Raw genomic sequence first — 16,250 nt, 5'->3', positions numbered from 1 at the left:
ATTGTCTCCTAAATATCATCCCTTCTGATTTTTCAGCTTGTTTTCCTCTACTTCCTAATTTACCATTAACAGTATAAAAATATTCTAGTGTTCTTTCTATTTGTATTTGATCTGATTTGCATATAGCCTATAGTTTCTCCTCTCTCAGAATTATTTATATGTTTCTTCTATTTGAAAACTTAAAGTATTTTAATTAACCCTATATGCTGTTTAAATTTTATCAGGAAGATGAAGCTCAGGAAAATAAAAGCAAAATGAAAATGGTTGAGAAACATATGGAGCAACAAAAAGAAAATATGGAGCATCTTAAAAGTCTGAAAATAGAAGCAGAAAATAAATATGATGCAATTAAATTAAAAATTAATCAACTATCAGAGCTAGCAGACCCACTTAAGGTATATATTTTGATACTGTGTTACATATGTATTTTATGTTTTAGTTTTATATCCACATGTACTCATTGGATGTTGGCCTAAAAGAATTTTTGGTTAAATGTAAATAGCATAAAAATTGAATATAAACAATGGTGGGAACCAAACTTTCATCATTAGATCAATTAGTATTAAACACTTCTGTTCATGGCTTTAGGAGAATAAATCACCAAATTTCCATTTCTCCTAGAGGATTATAGCTTTTTTTGTCTTTAACCTCTTTATGATTTTTAAAAATCAGAACCAGGAGCAGAGACATCTCGTACATGTAGAATGTCTCTGTGCTTGCTTGTTCTGTTGTCCCAGCTTTGCTTCAATAACTCAAAGATTAGTTGCTATAAAAGCCAACTTGAAATAACGTACTACTCATCTCTTGTTTGTCAGCTATCTCAGTTATGTTTCAGGATGAATTCAATTGACTTTATTTTTAGCACATACTTTTTGAGACAAAATTGACCATGAAGTTTTTCATAATATTCCCTTGTTATTCCTCATAAATCTGATCAACAGAGAAAAAATAAACTAAAGAAAAGCAAATAGACTGAAACAAACAAACAGCATCTTAGGGACCTGTGAAACTATAACAGAATAGCTGACATTTGTATTGTTGGAGTCTTAGAAAGTGAAGGAAAAGAGGGCATGACTGAAAAGTACTTAAAAAAGTAATGGCTAAACACTTCCCAAATTTGGCAAAAAGCATAAACTTACAGATTAAAGAATGTGTGTAAACCAAAAACAAGATAAACCCAAAGTAATCTGCAATAAGACACATTACAGTGAAACTTCTGGAAATTAAAGAAAAGGTCTTACAGATAGCAAGAGAAAACCTTATATAGAAAAGGATTTTTGAATGACAGCATATTTTTCATCAGAAACCATGGAGGCCAGATGGAAGTGGCACATTTTTCAAGTGCGAAATGACCTGTCAACCCTGTGTCCACCAAAAATATTTCCAAGCAATAAAGGAAAAATTCAAGATATTCTCAGATAAAGGCAAACTTAGAGAATTTGTTAGGAAAAATAAAAGAGGGAATCTTGAAACATCAAGAGGGAAAGAAAATGAGATAAAAATAGGAAAAAATGCAGTAGACTTCTTGAGTTTTAAAAATTATGTTTAGAAGGTTAGCAAAAATTATAATATCTGAGATGATTCTAAATGTATGTAGAGGAAGTATTTAGGACCATTATATTTAACATGGGGAAAAGAAAAGGGATACAAAAGGGAGGTAAGATTTCTATCCTTCTCAAACTGGTAAAATAATTATGCCAGTAGACTGTGATGTTTGGTGTATATAATGTAATACCTACAGCAGCTGCTAAAAAAGCTATACAAGGAGATGCACTAAAACGTACTACAGATAAATCGAGGTGGAATCCTTAATATATGTTGGAATAACCACATGGGGCAGGAAAGAGAAGACAGATGAACAACAGAATACAAAAAATAAAATGACAGACTTAAATTTAGACTTATTTGTCTAAATAAACAAAAGACAGATATGGACAGAGTAGATTAAAACATGACTATATGCTCTCTATAAATAGCTCACTTCAAATACAGCCATATAGGCAGGTTGAAAGTAAAAGGATGGAAAATGGTATATCTTGCAAATAATAATCAAAGGAAAGCAGGAGTAGCTATATTAAAATCAGATGAAGTGGACTTCAGAATAAAATTACCAGAGACAAAGAAGGACATTACGTAATGACAAAAGGTTCAGTCCACCAAAAATACATAGCAATTCTAAATATGTGTGCAACAAATATTAGAGCTGTAACATAAGGGAAGCAAAATCTTATAGAACTTCCTCAATAATTGATAGAGCAACTATACCAAAAATGAACAAGGATATAGAAAAACTCAACAGGATCTAATCATTATTTATATATTGTTCAGTAAAATTTATCCATTTAAAGTGTATAATTCAATGATTTTTCATGTATTCAGAGTTGTGTAACCATTTCCACCATTTTAGAACATTTTCATCGCCTAATAAAGAAACCCGTACTGATTAACAGTCACTCCCAATTCTCTCCTGTCCCCATCCCCTGACAAAAACTAATCTACTTTCTATCTCTGTAGATTTGCCTATTCCAGATATTTCATATGAGTAGAATCATATAGTATGCAATCTTTTGTTACTGGCTCCTTCAACTTAGCATAATGTTTTCAAGTTTCATCAGTGTTGTAGCATGTGTCAGAACTTTATTACTTTTTATTGCCTAGTCATGTTCACATTTTATTTATGCATTCATCAATTGATAGACATTTGGGTGCTGCTGCTGCGAACATTCATGTACAAGTTTTTGTATAGATATGTATTGACATTTGTCTCAGATACCTAGGAATGGAATTACTAAGCTATGTGCTTACACTTCATTTTGAAGAACTTTGGAACTTTCCAAAGTGACTGTACCGTTTAGTGTTCTCACCAACAGTGTTTGAATGTCCCAATTTCTCCACATCCTTATCAACACTGGTTATTTTCTGCCTTTTTAATTTTAACCATGCTAGTGAGTGAGAAGTGGTATCTCATTGTGATTTTGATTTGCATTTTCCTTATGGCTAATACTCTTGGTAGTTTTCATGTTCTTATTGGCCATTTGTTTATCTTTGGGGAAATGTCTTTTTAAATCTTTGCCCGTTTTACAGTTGGGTTATGGGTCTTTTATTTTTGAGTTGTAAGAGTTCTTTATATATTCTGGATATGTGTTGGCTGTTTTTCATGGTATAGTAAATGTTTTAATTCATTTTTCAATTATTCCTAGTATGTAGATACATTACTGAATTTTGTGTTGACCTGTATCCAGTGACCTTTCTAAACTCACTTATTAGTTTTAAAGTTCTTCTTTTGGAATTTGTGTACCATCATCTGTTTTTGTATAAATACAGTATTATGCTTTTTTTTTTCTAATTGTTATGCTTTCTATTTCCTTTTATTTTGATTGAACTAGCCAGGACCTCCAACAACTGTTGACCTTTAGTAATTGTTGAATAGAAGCCATGAGACTAGAAGTCCTTACCTTGCTCTTGTTCTTAGAAAGAAAGCATTCTATATTTCATCATGAAGTAATAGCTACTATTTGTGTTTTAATTGTCCTGTTTTTGTTGTTCTTCATACTTTCCCTCTTTATGTCCTTCCTTTGAGATTGCCAAGTAATTATGAGTGTTCCTTTATCTCTTCTCCCAGTTTTTTAGTTATACCTCTTGTTTTATTTTTCCAGTGGTGGCTGTGCATTATAGTATGCATCTTTACCTTATATCTACTACTGTTTGTTTTTAAAGTGATCTTGGGATAGCTTCTTTCCAGTTGTATTTTATGCTCAAAATTGTGAAGTTATACCAGATGTGACTAAATAAATCAGTGTTAAATTTTTTTACATCCTTTTCCCCCGACCCACCTTTTTTAAAACCAGGTATCCTTTTTCAGGTGTCCTCTGTAAATACCTAACACTTCCATTGTTTTAAGTTTTTAAAGACTAATGTGGATTCCCCAGAAAACACCTAGTTTATTAAAATAAAACTGAAAGTACCATAATATATGGGGAATTCAGATAAGAATTTGAATTTAATGTGACTTCCTAATTTGGGAAACTCCTCACTTCTATTCAGACACATATGGATATAATAACACTTGCCTCTTCAAGCAGCATAATCCTAGCCACTTTATTGAGTTGTTTATTATCTTTATACCTATGCTGGAAATTTTTTTAAAACAATCTTTTATTCTGGCTTTGTTCAAACAGGATGAATTAAACCTTGCTGATTCTGAAGTGGATAACCAAAAACGAGGGAAACGACATTATGAAGAAAAACAAAAAGAACACATGGGTACCTTAAATAAAAAGAAACGAGAACTGGATATGAAAGAGAAAGAACTAGAGGTTTTTCACCATTTTTTTCAAGTTATTTTGTTTTCAGCCTTAGCCATCATTATTAAAGTGTGTTTTCCCTAATGTCATGTTTCTAAAAACAGACAAGTTGTCTGAGTTTCTGTTTCATGTAGAGTAATAGGTGTTGGGGTGAATCAACAGAAGAGGCTTAGGGACCCTCAAAGTGTGAGGACTTAAATAGGCAAGACTCCAACAGTCCTGTATTATGCCTCTGAGTGCTTTAGAAAGTAGCACTGTCTTTCAGCTAACATAGCTCCTTAGATGCCCACGTTGGCAAGTGGATAGCCCTTGTGTGTCTGGAAAAGGCACCCCTTCCAGTGAGTAGTTGGGCTGTGGGCTGGGCTAGATTTTAGCTCCTACGAGACATGTCTGTTGGCAATTCTAAGCAGTGACCCAGTGTTTAGAGGAGAATAAATTGAAGGCAACCTTATCCTAACCAGAACAGATGGATGCCAATTTTGCATTTATATCTTAAGGAAAATGATCTAAACTCTGTAATTCATTTTCTTATTTGTTTTCCTCATTTGTTTAAGAATAATACAGAAAGTTGTGAATATAAAAAGTATTATGTGTAAAAGTGCCTTGTATTCTTTACCCCATGAGGGTATTTGTTTGTTTGTGTTTTTAATACCATTGGTGCTCAGAGTCCACCCTAAAGGACGTGGAAACCTACATCTCACCTCAGTGCCCTGGGTAGCAAGCTTTTCGTAACTGCTGCATTAAATTTGTTTCACTAGGAAGTTGTGGAGATCTTGCACCTTACTAGTTACACACAGCAATGCAGTTTTCTCTTGAGGTCATTACTCTGGACTTTCTTCAATATAAAACTTAGATAAATATAAATAACATTGATATTAAATGTAATTAAAATACATTTCTTAAACGCGAGTTCAGAATTTTACTTTGCATATTTTGGCACAAGTAGTATAATGAATTATTATATCAAAGAAGAGTTTTAAAGATATAAACATCTATTTTCTTAGGAGAAAATGTCACAAGCAAGACAAATCTGCCCAGAGCGTATAGAAGTAGAAAAATCTGCATCAATTCTGGACAAAGAAATTAATCGATTAAGGCAGAAGATACAGGCAGAACATGCTAGTCATGGAGATCGAGAGGAAATAATGAGGTAAGTAGCTGGTAGCTTTTCTGCTTTACCACATTATCCATGCATATCATCAAGACAAAAAATGAAAAACATACATGTCTTAAATTTGAATGAAGTGTTACTATAGCAAATAGTTATAGCTAAAGTAGTCCTTTATATGTGTGTTATTATCAATAAATAGCAACCTTTTTTCTTCTGAACTATTACAAAACTCATTATGGAATTTCATTTTAACATAAATGCTTTCATGTATCTATAAGGTTCATATAGACATGAAAGTGTTCAACTTCATAAGTAATGAAAGAAATGGAAATCAAAATAGAAGCCATTTTTCAAATACATCAAATTGAATAAGATGAAAATAACACTAATATTCTAGGTCAGTAAGATTCAATGAAATGGATATTTTTATGTTACTGATAAAAACAGATGCTCTTGATAATTAGAGCACAGGTTCTGAAGAAAGAGTATCTTGATTTAAATTGCATTTCCACTACCTATTTATGTGACTTTGGCAAATTAGCTATCTCTCTGAACTTTAATTTTCTCATTCACAAAATGGGGATTGTTCTGAAGATTAAATGAAATGATTCATAAACAATATGTGGGAAATACAGTATATTAGTTGTTACCATTAATGTCTTTCTGAAAAGCATTTAGTGGTATGTCAACATATTTTGTCAAAATTTTAATTGACCAGGTAGTTTTGTTGTTATTACATACTCCAGTGGGGTACATATGGCATTTTGATACATACATACGATGTGTAATGATCAAATCAGAGTATTTAGGATCTCCATCACCTCAAACATTTATTATGTCTTTATGTTGGGAATATTTCAAATCTCCTTACATTGTTGTTAACCAAAGTCACCCTACTGTGACAGCAGAACTTATTCTATCTAACAGTGTGGTTGTACCCATTAACCAATCTCTTTTAATTACCCCTCCCATCCCACTGACACACACCCTTTGCAGCCTCTGGTACCTCATTCAACACTACCTCCATGAAGTCAACTTTTTTAGCTCCCACATATGAATGAGAATATGCAAGATTTGTTGTTCTGTGCCTGGCTTATTTCACTTAATACAATGACCTCCAGTTCCATCTGTGTTGCTGTAAATGACAGGATTTCATTCTTTTTTTTTTTTTTGAGATGGAGTTTTGCTCCTCTTGCCAGGCTGGAGTGCAATGGCGCGATCTCGGCTCACTGCAGCCTCTGCCTCCCGGGTTCAAGGGTTCTCCTGTCTCAGCCTTCTGAGTAGCTGGGATTACAGACAGGCACATGCCACCACGCCCATCTAATTTTTGTATTTTTAGTGGAGACCGGGTTTCATCATATTGGTCAGGCTGATCTTGAACTGCTGACCTCAGGTGATCTGTCTGCCTCAGACTCCCAAAGTGCTGAGATTACAGGCATGAGCCATCACGCCTGGCCTCATTCTTTTTTTTTTTTTTTTTTTTATACTTTAAGTTTTAGGGTACGTGTGCACAACGTGCAGGTTTGTTACATATGTATACATGTGCCATGTTGGTGTGCTGCACCCATTAACTCGTCATTTAACATTAGGTATATCTCCTAATGCTATCCCTCCTCCCACCACACAGCAGGCCCCCGTGTGTGATGTTCCCCTTCCTGTGTCCATGTGTTCTCATTGTTCAGTTCTCACCTATGAGTGAGAACATGTAGTGTTTGGTTTTTTGTCCTTGAGATAGTTTGCTGAGAATGATGGTTTCCAGCTTGATCCATGTCCCTACAAAGGACTTGAACTCATCATTTTTTATGGCTGCATAGTATTCCATGGTGTATGTGTGCCACATTTGCTTAATCCAGTCTGTCATTGTTGGACATTTGGCTTGGTTCCAAGTCTTTGCTATTGTGAATAGTGCCACAGTAAACATACATGTGCATGTGTCTTTGTAGCAGCATGTTTTATAATCCTTTGGGTATATACCCAGTAATGGGATGGTTGGGTCAAATGGTATTTCTAGATCCCTGAGGAATCGCCACACTGACTTCCACAGTGGTTGAACTAGTTTACAGTCCCACCAACAGTGTAAAAGCCTTCCTGTTTCTCCACATCCTCTCCAGCACCTGTTGTTTCCTGACTTGTTAATGATGGCCATTCTAACTGGTGTGAGATGGTATCTCATTGTGGTTTTGATTTGCATTTCTCTGATGGCCAGTGATGATGAGCATTTTTTCATGTGTCTTTTGGCTGCATAAATGTCTTCTTTGGAGCAGTGTCTGTTCATATCCTTCGCCCACTTTTTGATGGGGTTGTTTGTTTTTTTTCTTGTAAATTTGTTGGAGTTCATTGTAGATTCTGGATATTAGCCCTTTGTCAGATGAATTGCAAAAATTTTCTGCCATTCTGTAGGTTGCCTGTTCACTCTGATGGTGGTTTCTTTTGCTGTGCAGAAGCTCTTTAGTTTAATTAGACCCCATTTGTCAATTTTGGCTTTTGTTGCCATTGCTTTTGGTGTTTTAGACATAAACTCCTTGCCCATGCCTGTGTCCTGAATGGTATTGCCTAGGTTTTCTTCTAGGGTTTTTATGGTTTTAGGTCTAACATGTAAGTCTTTAATCCATCTTGAATTAATTTTTGTAAAAGGTGTAAGGAAGGGATCCAGTTTCAGCTTTCTACATATGGCTAGCCAGTTTTCCCAGCACCATTTATTAAATAGGGAATCCTTTCCCCATTTCTTGTTTTTGTCAGGTTTGTCAAAGATCAGATAGTTGTAGATATGCGGCATTATTTCTGAGGGCTCTGTTCTGTTCCATTGGTCTATATCTCTGTTTTGGTACCAGTAGCATGCTGTTTTGGTTACTGTAGCCTTGTAGTATAGTTTGAAGTGAGGTAGCGTGATGCCTCCAGGTTTGTTGTTTTGGCTTAGGATTGACTTGGCGATGCGGGCTCTGTTTTGGTTCCATATGAACTTTAAAGTAGTTTTTTCCAATTCTGTGAAGAAAGTCATTGGTAGCTTGATGGGGATGGCATTGAATCTATAAATTACCTTGGGCAGTATGGCCATTTTCATGATATTGATTCTTCCTACCCATGAGCATGGAATGTTCTTCCATTTGTTTGTATCCTCTTTCATTTCATTGAGCAGTGGTTTGTGGTTCTCCTTGAAGAGGTCCTTCACATTCCTTGTAAGTTGGACTCCTAGGTATTTTATTCTCTTTGAAGCAATTGTGAATGGGAGTTCATTCATGATTTGGCTGGCTGTCTGTTAGTGGTGTATAAGAATACTTGTGATGTTTGCACATTGATTTTGTATCCTGAGACTTTGCTGAAGTTGCCTATCAGCTTAAGGAGATTTTGGGCTGAGATGATGGGGTTTTGTAGATATACGATCATGTCATCTGCAGACAGGGACAATTTGACTTCCTCTTTTCCTAATTGAATACCTTTATTCCCTTCTCCTGCCTGATTGCCCTGGCCAGAACTTCCAACACTATGTGGAATAGGAGTGGTGAGAGAGAGGGCATCCCTCTCTTGTGCCAGTTTTCAAAGGGAACGCTTCCAGTTTTTGCCCATTCAGTATGACATTGGCTGTGGGTTTGTCATAGATAGCTCTTATTATTTTGAGATACGTCCCATCAATACCTAATTTATTGAGAGTTTTTAGCATGAAGGGTTGTTGAATTTTGTCAAAGGCCTTTTCTGCATCTATTGAGAATCATGTGGTTTTTGTCATTGGTTCAAAACAGCAACTATTCACAATAGCCAAGATATGTAATCAACCCACATGTCCATTAATGAATGAAGAAAGAAAGAAGAATGTGTATACACACACACACACCCCAGAATACTATTCAGCTTTTTTATAGCTGAATAGTATTCTGGGGTGGGTGTGTGTGTGTGTGTGTGTGTGTGTGTGTGTATACACATTTTTCTTCATTAATGGACATGTGGGTTGATTACATATCTTGGCTATTGTGAATAGTTGCAGTTTTGATTTAGTGATATATCTTGAAGGTCTTCATATGTCAGTACATAGATATTTCCTCATTGTCTTTTATAATTTCACCGTATTTAATAATCTCCTTTTCATGGATAGTTGAGTTTTAATCTAATCTTTTGTTGTTGCAAATGGTGGAACACAATAACTGAATGTGCATTATTTTATATGTACTCAGGGTTTTTTTTTTAATAGTATAAGCTCCATGTGGTCAGATTTCCCTTTATAGGGATTGTACCAATTTTGCATTCCCATTAGCAATGTATTCGAGTGCCTGTTTTCCTACAGCCTAAATAGCGTGTGGCCTTCTTAGATTCTTTTTGCTAATAGATTTCCCAAGAAAAAGAATTAACTGTAATTTTAATGTATGTTTCTCTTACATTGAGTGAAGATGAACATCTTTTCATTTATTTATATTTATTTTTCTATGACCTTTTCATGTACTTTTTTCTCTATTCAGTACATTATGCCGATTTTTTAAATTAAATTAATTTTGTGATACTTAATATATTCACAGGTAGTTTTTTTTGTTTGTTTGATTTTTTTAAATGGAGTCTTCCTCTGTCAGGCTGGAGTGCAGTGGTGCGATCTTGGCTCACTGCAACCTCTGCCTCCTGGGTTCAAGCGATTATCCTGCTTCAGTCTCCTGAGTAGCTGGGATTACAGGCATGCACCACCACATGCAGCTAATTTTTTGTATTTTTAGTAGAGCTGGAGTTTTGCCATGTTTACCAGGCTGGTCTCGAACTGCTGACCTCAAGTGATCCACCTGCCTAAGCCTCCCAAAGTGCTGGGATTACAGGCATGAGCCACCACACCTGGCCACAGGCAGTTGTTAAAAAACCATACTGTTTTAGTTATTGTGGCTTTATGATGTTCTTTCTGATTTTCATTGTTAATTTATTCAGTGAATTTAGTAACCTGAGCAAAAGCTATTTATTTTTCTGTGCAAAATCAATTTTAATTCCATGGTGTGCTAGTCACTCACATATTACATTTCTCTTTCTATTAGTTATAAAATAAAATAATTGCAGTAATGATTTAAGAAGCAACTGGAGCTCAAACAAAATTTTAATCCTAGTGGATTTTCCCATTTGGAATTAATAATGTATTGAATAGAGAAATTACCTAGATCCAGTTGCCATAGACATGCATCCATTATTGTAAATACAGTTGGCTCTCTGTATCCACTGGTTCCATATCCACAGGTTCAACCAACCACAGATTGAAAAGACTGGGAGAAAAAACTCAAAAACAACAACAAAAGAATACAATAGTAACTAATACAAATTTTTTTAAAAATACAGAATACAGTGTAACAAGTATTTACATAGCATTTACATTGTCTTAGGTATTATAAGTAATCTCTAGAGATGATTTAAAGTATACAGGAAGATGTATATAGGTTATATGCAAATATTATGACATTTATAAAAGGGTTTCATGGATTTTGGTATCTGCCCAGGGGGCCCTGGAACTAGTTCCTTCGCAGATACTGAGGGACATCTCTATCAAAAATCATAAAACTTCAAACATTATTGAAAGGCCATATATGTTTAGCATGTATACATGCACACATATACATACACTCACATTTCTTTACATTTTTTTTCTGTACCATTCAAAAGTAGGTTTCATAAATCATGACCCTTTACCTCTTAGTACTTCAATATATTCCCTAAGAATAAGAGTATTATCTTACATAACCACAATACTGTTATAAAGTACAGGAAACTTAACATTGATACCTGTAGTCCAATTCCAGTGTTGACTGTTCTCCACGTCTTTCCTACGACATCAGATGCAGTCTAGGGTCGTGTATTTCATTTGTCATGCTCTTTTACAGAATGCTCTTTGTTTTGATTTTATATGACTTTTTTTTCTCATGATTAGGTTCATATGTGTTCTTGGCCAGAATGCTACAGAAATGATGATGTATCTTTTTCTGGGTATCACATCCAGAGGCACATAATCTATCTATCTATTTCTCTCTCTCTGTCTTACTGATGATGTTAATTTTGACCACCCAGTAAAGGTGTTAATTGGTTTTTCCATTATATGCTTTACTATTTTTTCCCTTGCAACTAATAAACATTCTGCAGACAGACACTTTGCAACTCTGCCAGTGTCCTGCTTTTCATCATATTTTCATCCCTAGATTTATCATCTGCTAATGATTCTTACCTGAACGAATCTTTACTGCTTGCAAAATGAGGATTTTTCAATTCTGTTGCATCCTTCATATTTATCAGTCACTTGTAAGGAAGAGCCTACGTTATCTCCAATTTATCTATTTGTTAATTTATTTACTTGCCTTTGCAATATGGACTTTGCAATTATTGCCAAATCCCCTCTGCAAGATGTGTTTACAATTTTTTTTTTTCTGGTATTTAGTAAATTTACTGTATTCTAAAGTTACTTGGATTAGGTTTTTCTCTCTTTACTGTTACAGTTATTAATTGACTTGATTTGGAAATGTTTTCATTTGCATTCAGTTTCCACAGATTTCTGTTTTACTCAATGGACTGTAGTCATTTACAGTCCATGTTTATCTTAAGATTTTCTTTTTTTGAGACAGGGTCTCACTCTGTTGTCCAGGCTGGAGTTCAGTGGCAGGATCTCGGCTCACTGCAACCTCTGCCTCCCGGGCTCAAGTGATCCTCCCACCTCAGCCTCCCAAAGTGCTGGGATTACAGGCATGAGCCACTGCGTGGTCTATTTTAAGATTTAAATTGTTCCATCTTCGGTCAAATGGAGGCTCTTCAAGCTGGTTCCTGCATTTTCTTAACATGCTTTCCTTCTTGTTTTTTTTTTTTTTTTTTAATAGCATTTTTAAACTTTGTGACATAACAAAATATTTCAAGCTCGTTCTATACCTGACCCAGCCTTGGAGTTGGTAACTTCTCCAAAGAGCCCTGGTTCCTTTTTTAAAGGAATGATACCTAAAAACAAAATTTGGATTTTAGGGATGCTAATTGTTGCTGGGGTAGCATTTCTTCCAGTACCTTTCAGTTAACAGAATTAAAAACATGAGTTTGTATTGGTGTCTCCAGTGGCAGTCCAATCCCACAAAGGGCTTTTTAACCTTAACCTATTCCTTGTTTCTGTCTTTTTCTCCTCCACAGGAGGAATTCTGGCTCTCAACAACGTTAATATTTACTCATTTCCACAATATATATCTACAAAAAGAAAATTACTGAAAAACATTCAAGATGTGTTTGCAATTATTTTTTCTGTACTAGTTAGTAAATTTACTCTGTTCTAAAGTTATTTGGATTAGATTTTTCTTTATTGTTGTAGTTATTAATTGACTTGATTTAGAAATGCTTTTGTTTTTGTTTGCATTCAATTGTAGATTTCTCTGATCCTTGTTTATTTAATTTCTCTTTGAGGGGAATATGTAGAAATTAACATGTTTTCACAAGTCAAAGCCATAAACAAAAGTATATTCAGGGAAATGTTCTCCCTCTTTCATCCCTTCCACCCCATTTCCCTTGGCCCACTCCCTATAGGCAACAGTTCTTTTTTATTTTCTATCTTTCATGTTCTTTATTTGTTTGTGAAAGTAAGCAAGTTCATATGTGTTCTCTTTTTTCCATGGTTCCTCTACTTTTTTTCACAAAAGGTAGTCAACTATCTTGCTTTTATCATTCACCAGTGTACCTGAAGATCACTCCATATCAGTTCATTGAGATCTTCCTCATTCTTTTTATAGCTTCATTGTACTCTGTTTTGTGAGTCTGCACACACACATTGATCTGTACCATAGTTTATTCAATCATTCTGTGTGTGTGCATTTTGGTTATTTCCAGTATTTTGCAGTTACAGATAATGCTGCAGTGAATTATCTTGCACATGCACGCACACGTGTATGTGTATTATTGGATACACTTGTGGCATCATATAAGTGTTCGAATCTGTATCTTCAAAGTAATTTTCCAGAAGTGACTTTACTAGTTTGAAGCATAAATGTATAAGTGGTTTTGTTAGATATTTTCAAACCTTCTCTATAGGGTGTGTATCATTTTTGCATTTGCGCCAACATTGTACAGGTTGAGTATTCCTTATCCAAAACGCCTAGAAGCGGAAGTATTTTGGATTTTGGAATATTGGCATATAGATGAGATATCTTGGAGATAGGACCCAAATCTAAACACAAAAATTCATTTATGTTTTATATACACCTTACACACATAGCCTGAAGGTAATTTTATGTAATTTTTAAATAATTTTTTGCACGGAACAAAGTTTGTATACACTGAAGCATCAGAAAGTGAAGGCGTTACTATCTTAGCCATCCATGTAAACAGTCTGTGGTTGTTTGACATCACTGTCAATTCCTGATTCTGAATTTATATAAGCACTCGTTTTCTTACATTTATTCACACTGAAGTACTTAGTAAAAAATGTGACATACATATCCATGTATGTATGTCATACATGTACAGAAAAGATACATCACAGCCGAAGGGGGCTAGGAAGGTCTCTTTTCCCTTGGGGACAATGAATAAATAAACTGCATTGTGTGCCCGCATTTTGACTGCAACCTGTCCCATGAGGTCAGGTGTGGAATTTTTCACTTTTGGCATCATATCAGTGCTTGAAATGTTTCAGATTTTGAAGTATTTTGAATTTCAGATTTTTGGTTTGCTTTTTGGGACAGAGTCTCATTCTGTTGCCCATGCTGGAGAGCTGCGGCACAATCTTGGCTCACTGCAACCTCTGCCTCCTGGATTCAAGCAATTCTCCTGCCTCAGCCTCCCAAGAAGCTGGGATTACCAGCACCTGCCACCATGCCCAGCTAATTTTTGTATTTTTAGTAGAGACAGGGTTTTACCATGTTGGCCAGGGTGGTCTCGAACTCTTGAACTCAAGTGATCCTCCTGCCTTTGCCTCCCAAATTGCTGGGATTACAGGCGTGAGATACCGTACCTGGCCAAATTTCAAATTTTTGGATTAGGAATGCTCAACCTGTATGAGAGAGGATACTTTTTCCCCAACTTTGCCAACAAAGTGTATAGTTAAGCTTTGTAATTTGTGCCTGATGGCTGAGAAATTGTATATTAATGTAACTTTAATTACATTCCATCATTATGAATAAAACTCAACATTTTTTCATATATTTAAGAATCATTTTTATACCTTGTGAATTATCTATTCTTTTTTAAAATTATGTTTCTATGGTGTTTTTCCCCTCAAAGTTTAAGTTTTTAACACATATATATATGGAGTATTAGCCAAATATTGCAAATTTTTCTCTTGATTTCTTTTTTGAATTTGCATATATATTTTTTGCCATGAAAAGATTATTTTTATTTAGTTCAATTTGTCGTTCTTTGATTACATCTGAATTTTGGGTCATAGTTAAAATGCTTTTCTCTACGTCTAGGTTATGGAGGTATTCACCTATGATTTTTTTCTTGTTCCTTTTTCCACATGTTCTAATTACCTATGATTTTTTAGTACTTCTGTATTCCATTTTTGTATGATATCTGTGATTTATTTGGAGTTTATTTTCATGTATGGTTTGAGGAATAGATTTTGTCTTTTTCCACATGACTATGCAGCCATTTGAAAAGTTGTTCTTTTTTGCTTGAGAACGGCGTGTATGAATATTTTCTATGTTTTACAAGTTGATAAGAATTTGTCTTTAGCTTTTATGTTTGAAGGATAGTTTGACCTAATATAAAATCCTTAGCTCATACTTTTTCTCCTGAGCATCTTGTTTATGTTGGTGCTTGTCTATTATGTCCTGTAACTTGTCCAGAATGTTAGAATTCAGTGATTTTTTCATTGCTAAACATTGCTTTTTCAGTATTTAGATTTAAGTCTTTTAGTTCTTAAAAATTTTGTTGAATTTTACTTTAAAATATTTTGTTTCATTGTTTTGGTTTTTTTTGAGGTCTTTAGTTATAATGTTGAATATCTATATCTTCTCTAGTTATTATTTTGTCTAACCATTTTGTCTGTTTTTTTTTCATTTTGCTTGATTTTCTCATTTATGTTCTTTATTTACATCTATGTGTTTTCTGATTTTCTCTTTTCTCCTATGCATCTTCTCATTTTGTCTTCATATCTGTGTGTGTTCTTTTTAGGAGGAGGTTCTAGCCCTCCTACCTTCCCGTCCATGGGTTCTCTTGCTTTACCTACTCCTCTTGTTTGATTATTACCTTCTTTTGTGTATCTATTCTTTCATTTCTGTCTGCTTTGAAGTATTCCTTCCTGGTAGCACTTGTCTAATGTTTGTGTTTGTTTGTTTGTTTGTTTTTATTCTTTAAGACAGGCTCTTGCTCTGTCACCCAGGCTGGAGTGCAGTGGTACAATCGTGGCTCACTGCAGCCTTGAACTTCTGGGTTCAAGTGATCCTGTGCCTCACCCTCCTGAGTAACTGGGACCACAGGCACATGCCACCACACCTGGCTAATTTTTATTTTATTATTTGTAGAGACAGAGTCTCGTTATATTGTCCAAGCTGGTCTCTAATTCCTGGACTCAAACGATCCTCTCATCTTGGCCTCCCAAAATGCTGGAATTATAGGTGTGAGCCAATATACCTGGCCTCTTGTTTTGTTTTAATTTATGGTGTTCAGTTATAATTTTCATCTGCTTTGTGGCAACACTGTTCTAGTAAGTTTTCTTTGTCTGTAGGAGAGTTTTGCTGTTCTTTTTCATATTTTCCCCATAAATATCTGGATGCTGTGCCAGTGCATTTTTTGTTACTTATTTTTTTAATTAGTTGAATTTTCCTGGACCAGTTATTTGAAGGAGAATGGGAAGGGTAGCTGTGGGAGCCTCGGCCGGGGTTGCCTTTCATACTAATTCAGTTACAGGCTTGCCACAGTAATAG

At 35.0% G+C, this 16,250-nt stretch overlaps 1 protein-coding gene across 4 annotated transcripts in view; it reads left to right on the top strand.

Moving 5' to 3' along the window:
* Positions 1 to 16,250, top strand: part of SMC6 (structural maintenance of chromosomes 6) — a 97,550-nt gene that overhangs the window by 59,784 nt on the left and 21,516 nt on the right. For all 4 annotated transcript variants that reach the window (XM_003275952.3, XM_030799869.1, XM_030799870.1 and 1 more), the window contains 3 exons: positions 225 to 395; positions 4,179 to 4,316; positions 5,309 to 5,454. In XM_003275952.3, coding sequence (XP_003276000.1) covers positions 225 to 395; positions 4,179 to 4,316; positions 5,309 to 5,454 — 455 coding nt within the window. The remainder of the gene's footprint in view (positions 1 to 224; positions 396 to 4,178; positions 4,317 to 5,308; positions 5,455 to 16,250) is intronic.

Source organism: Nomascus leucogenys, chromosome 19 (assembly GCF_006542625.1).
Source record: "Nomascus leucogenys isolate Asia chromosome 19, Asia_NLE_v1, whole genome shotgun sequence".
NCBI lineage: Eukaryota > Metazoa > Chordata > Mammalia > Primates > Hylobatidae > Nomascus > Nomascus leucogenys.
The sequence above is the reverse complement of the archived record's forward strand: the minus strand, read 5'-3'. Positions and strand labels throughout refer to the sequence as shown.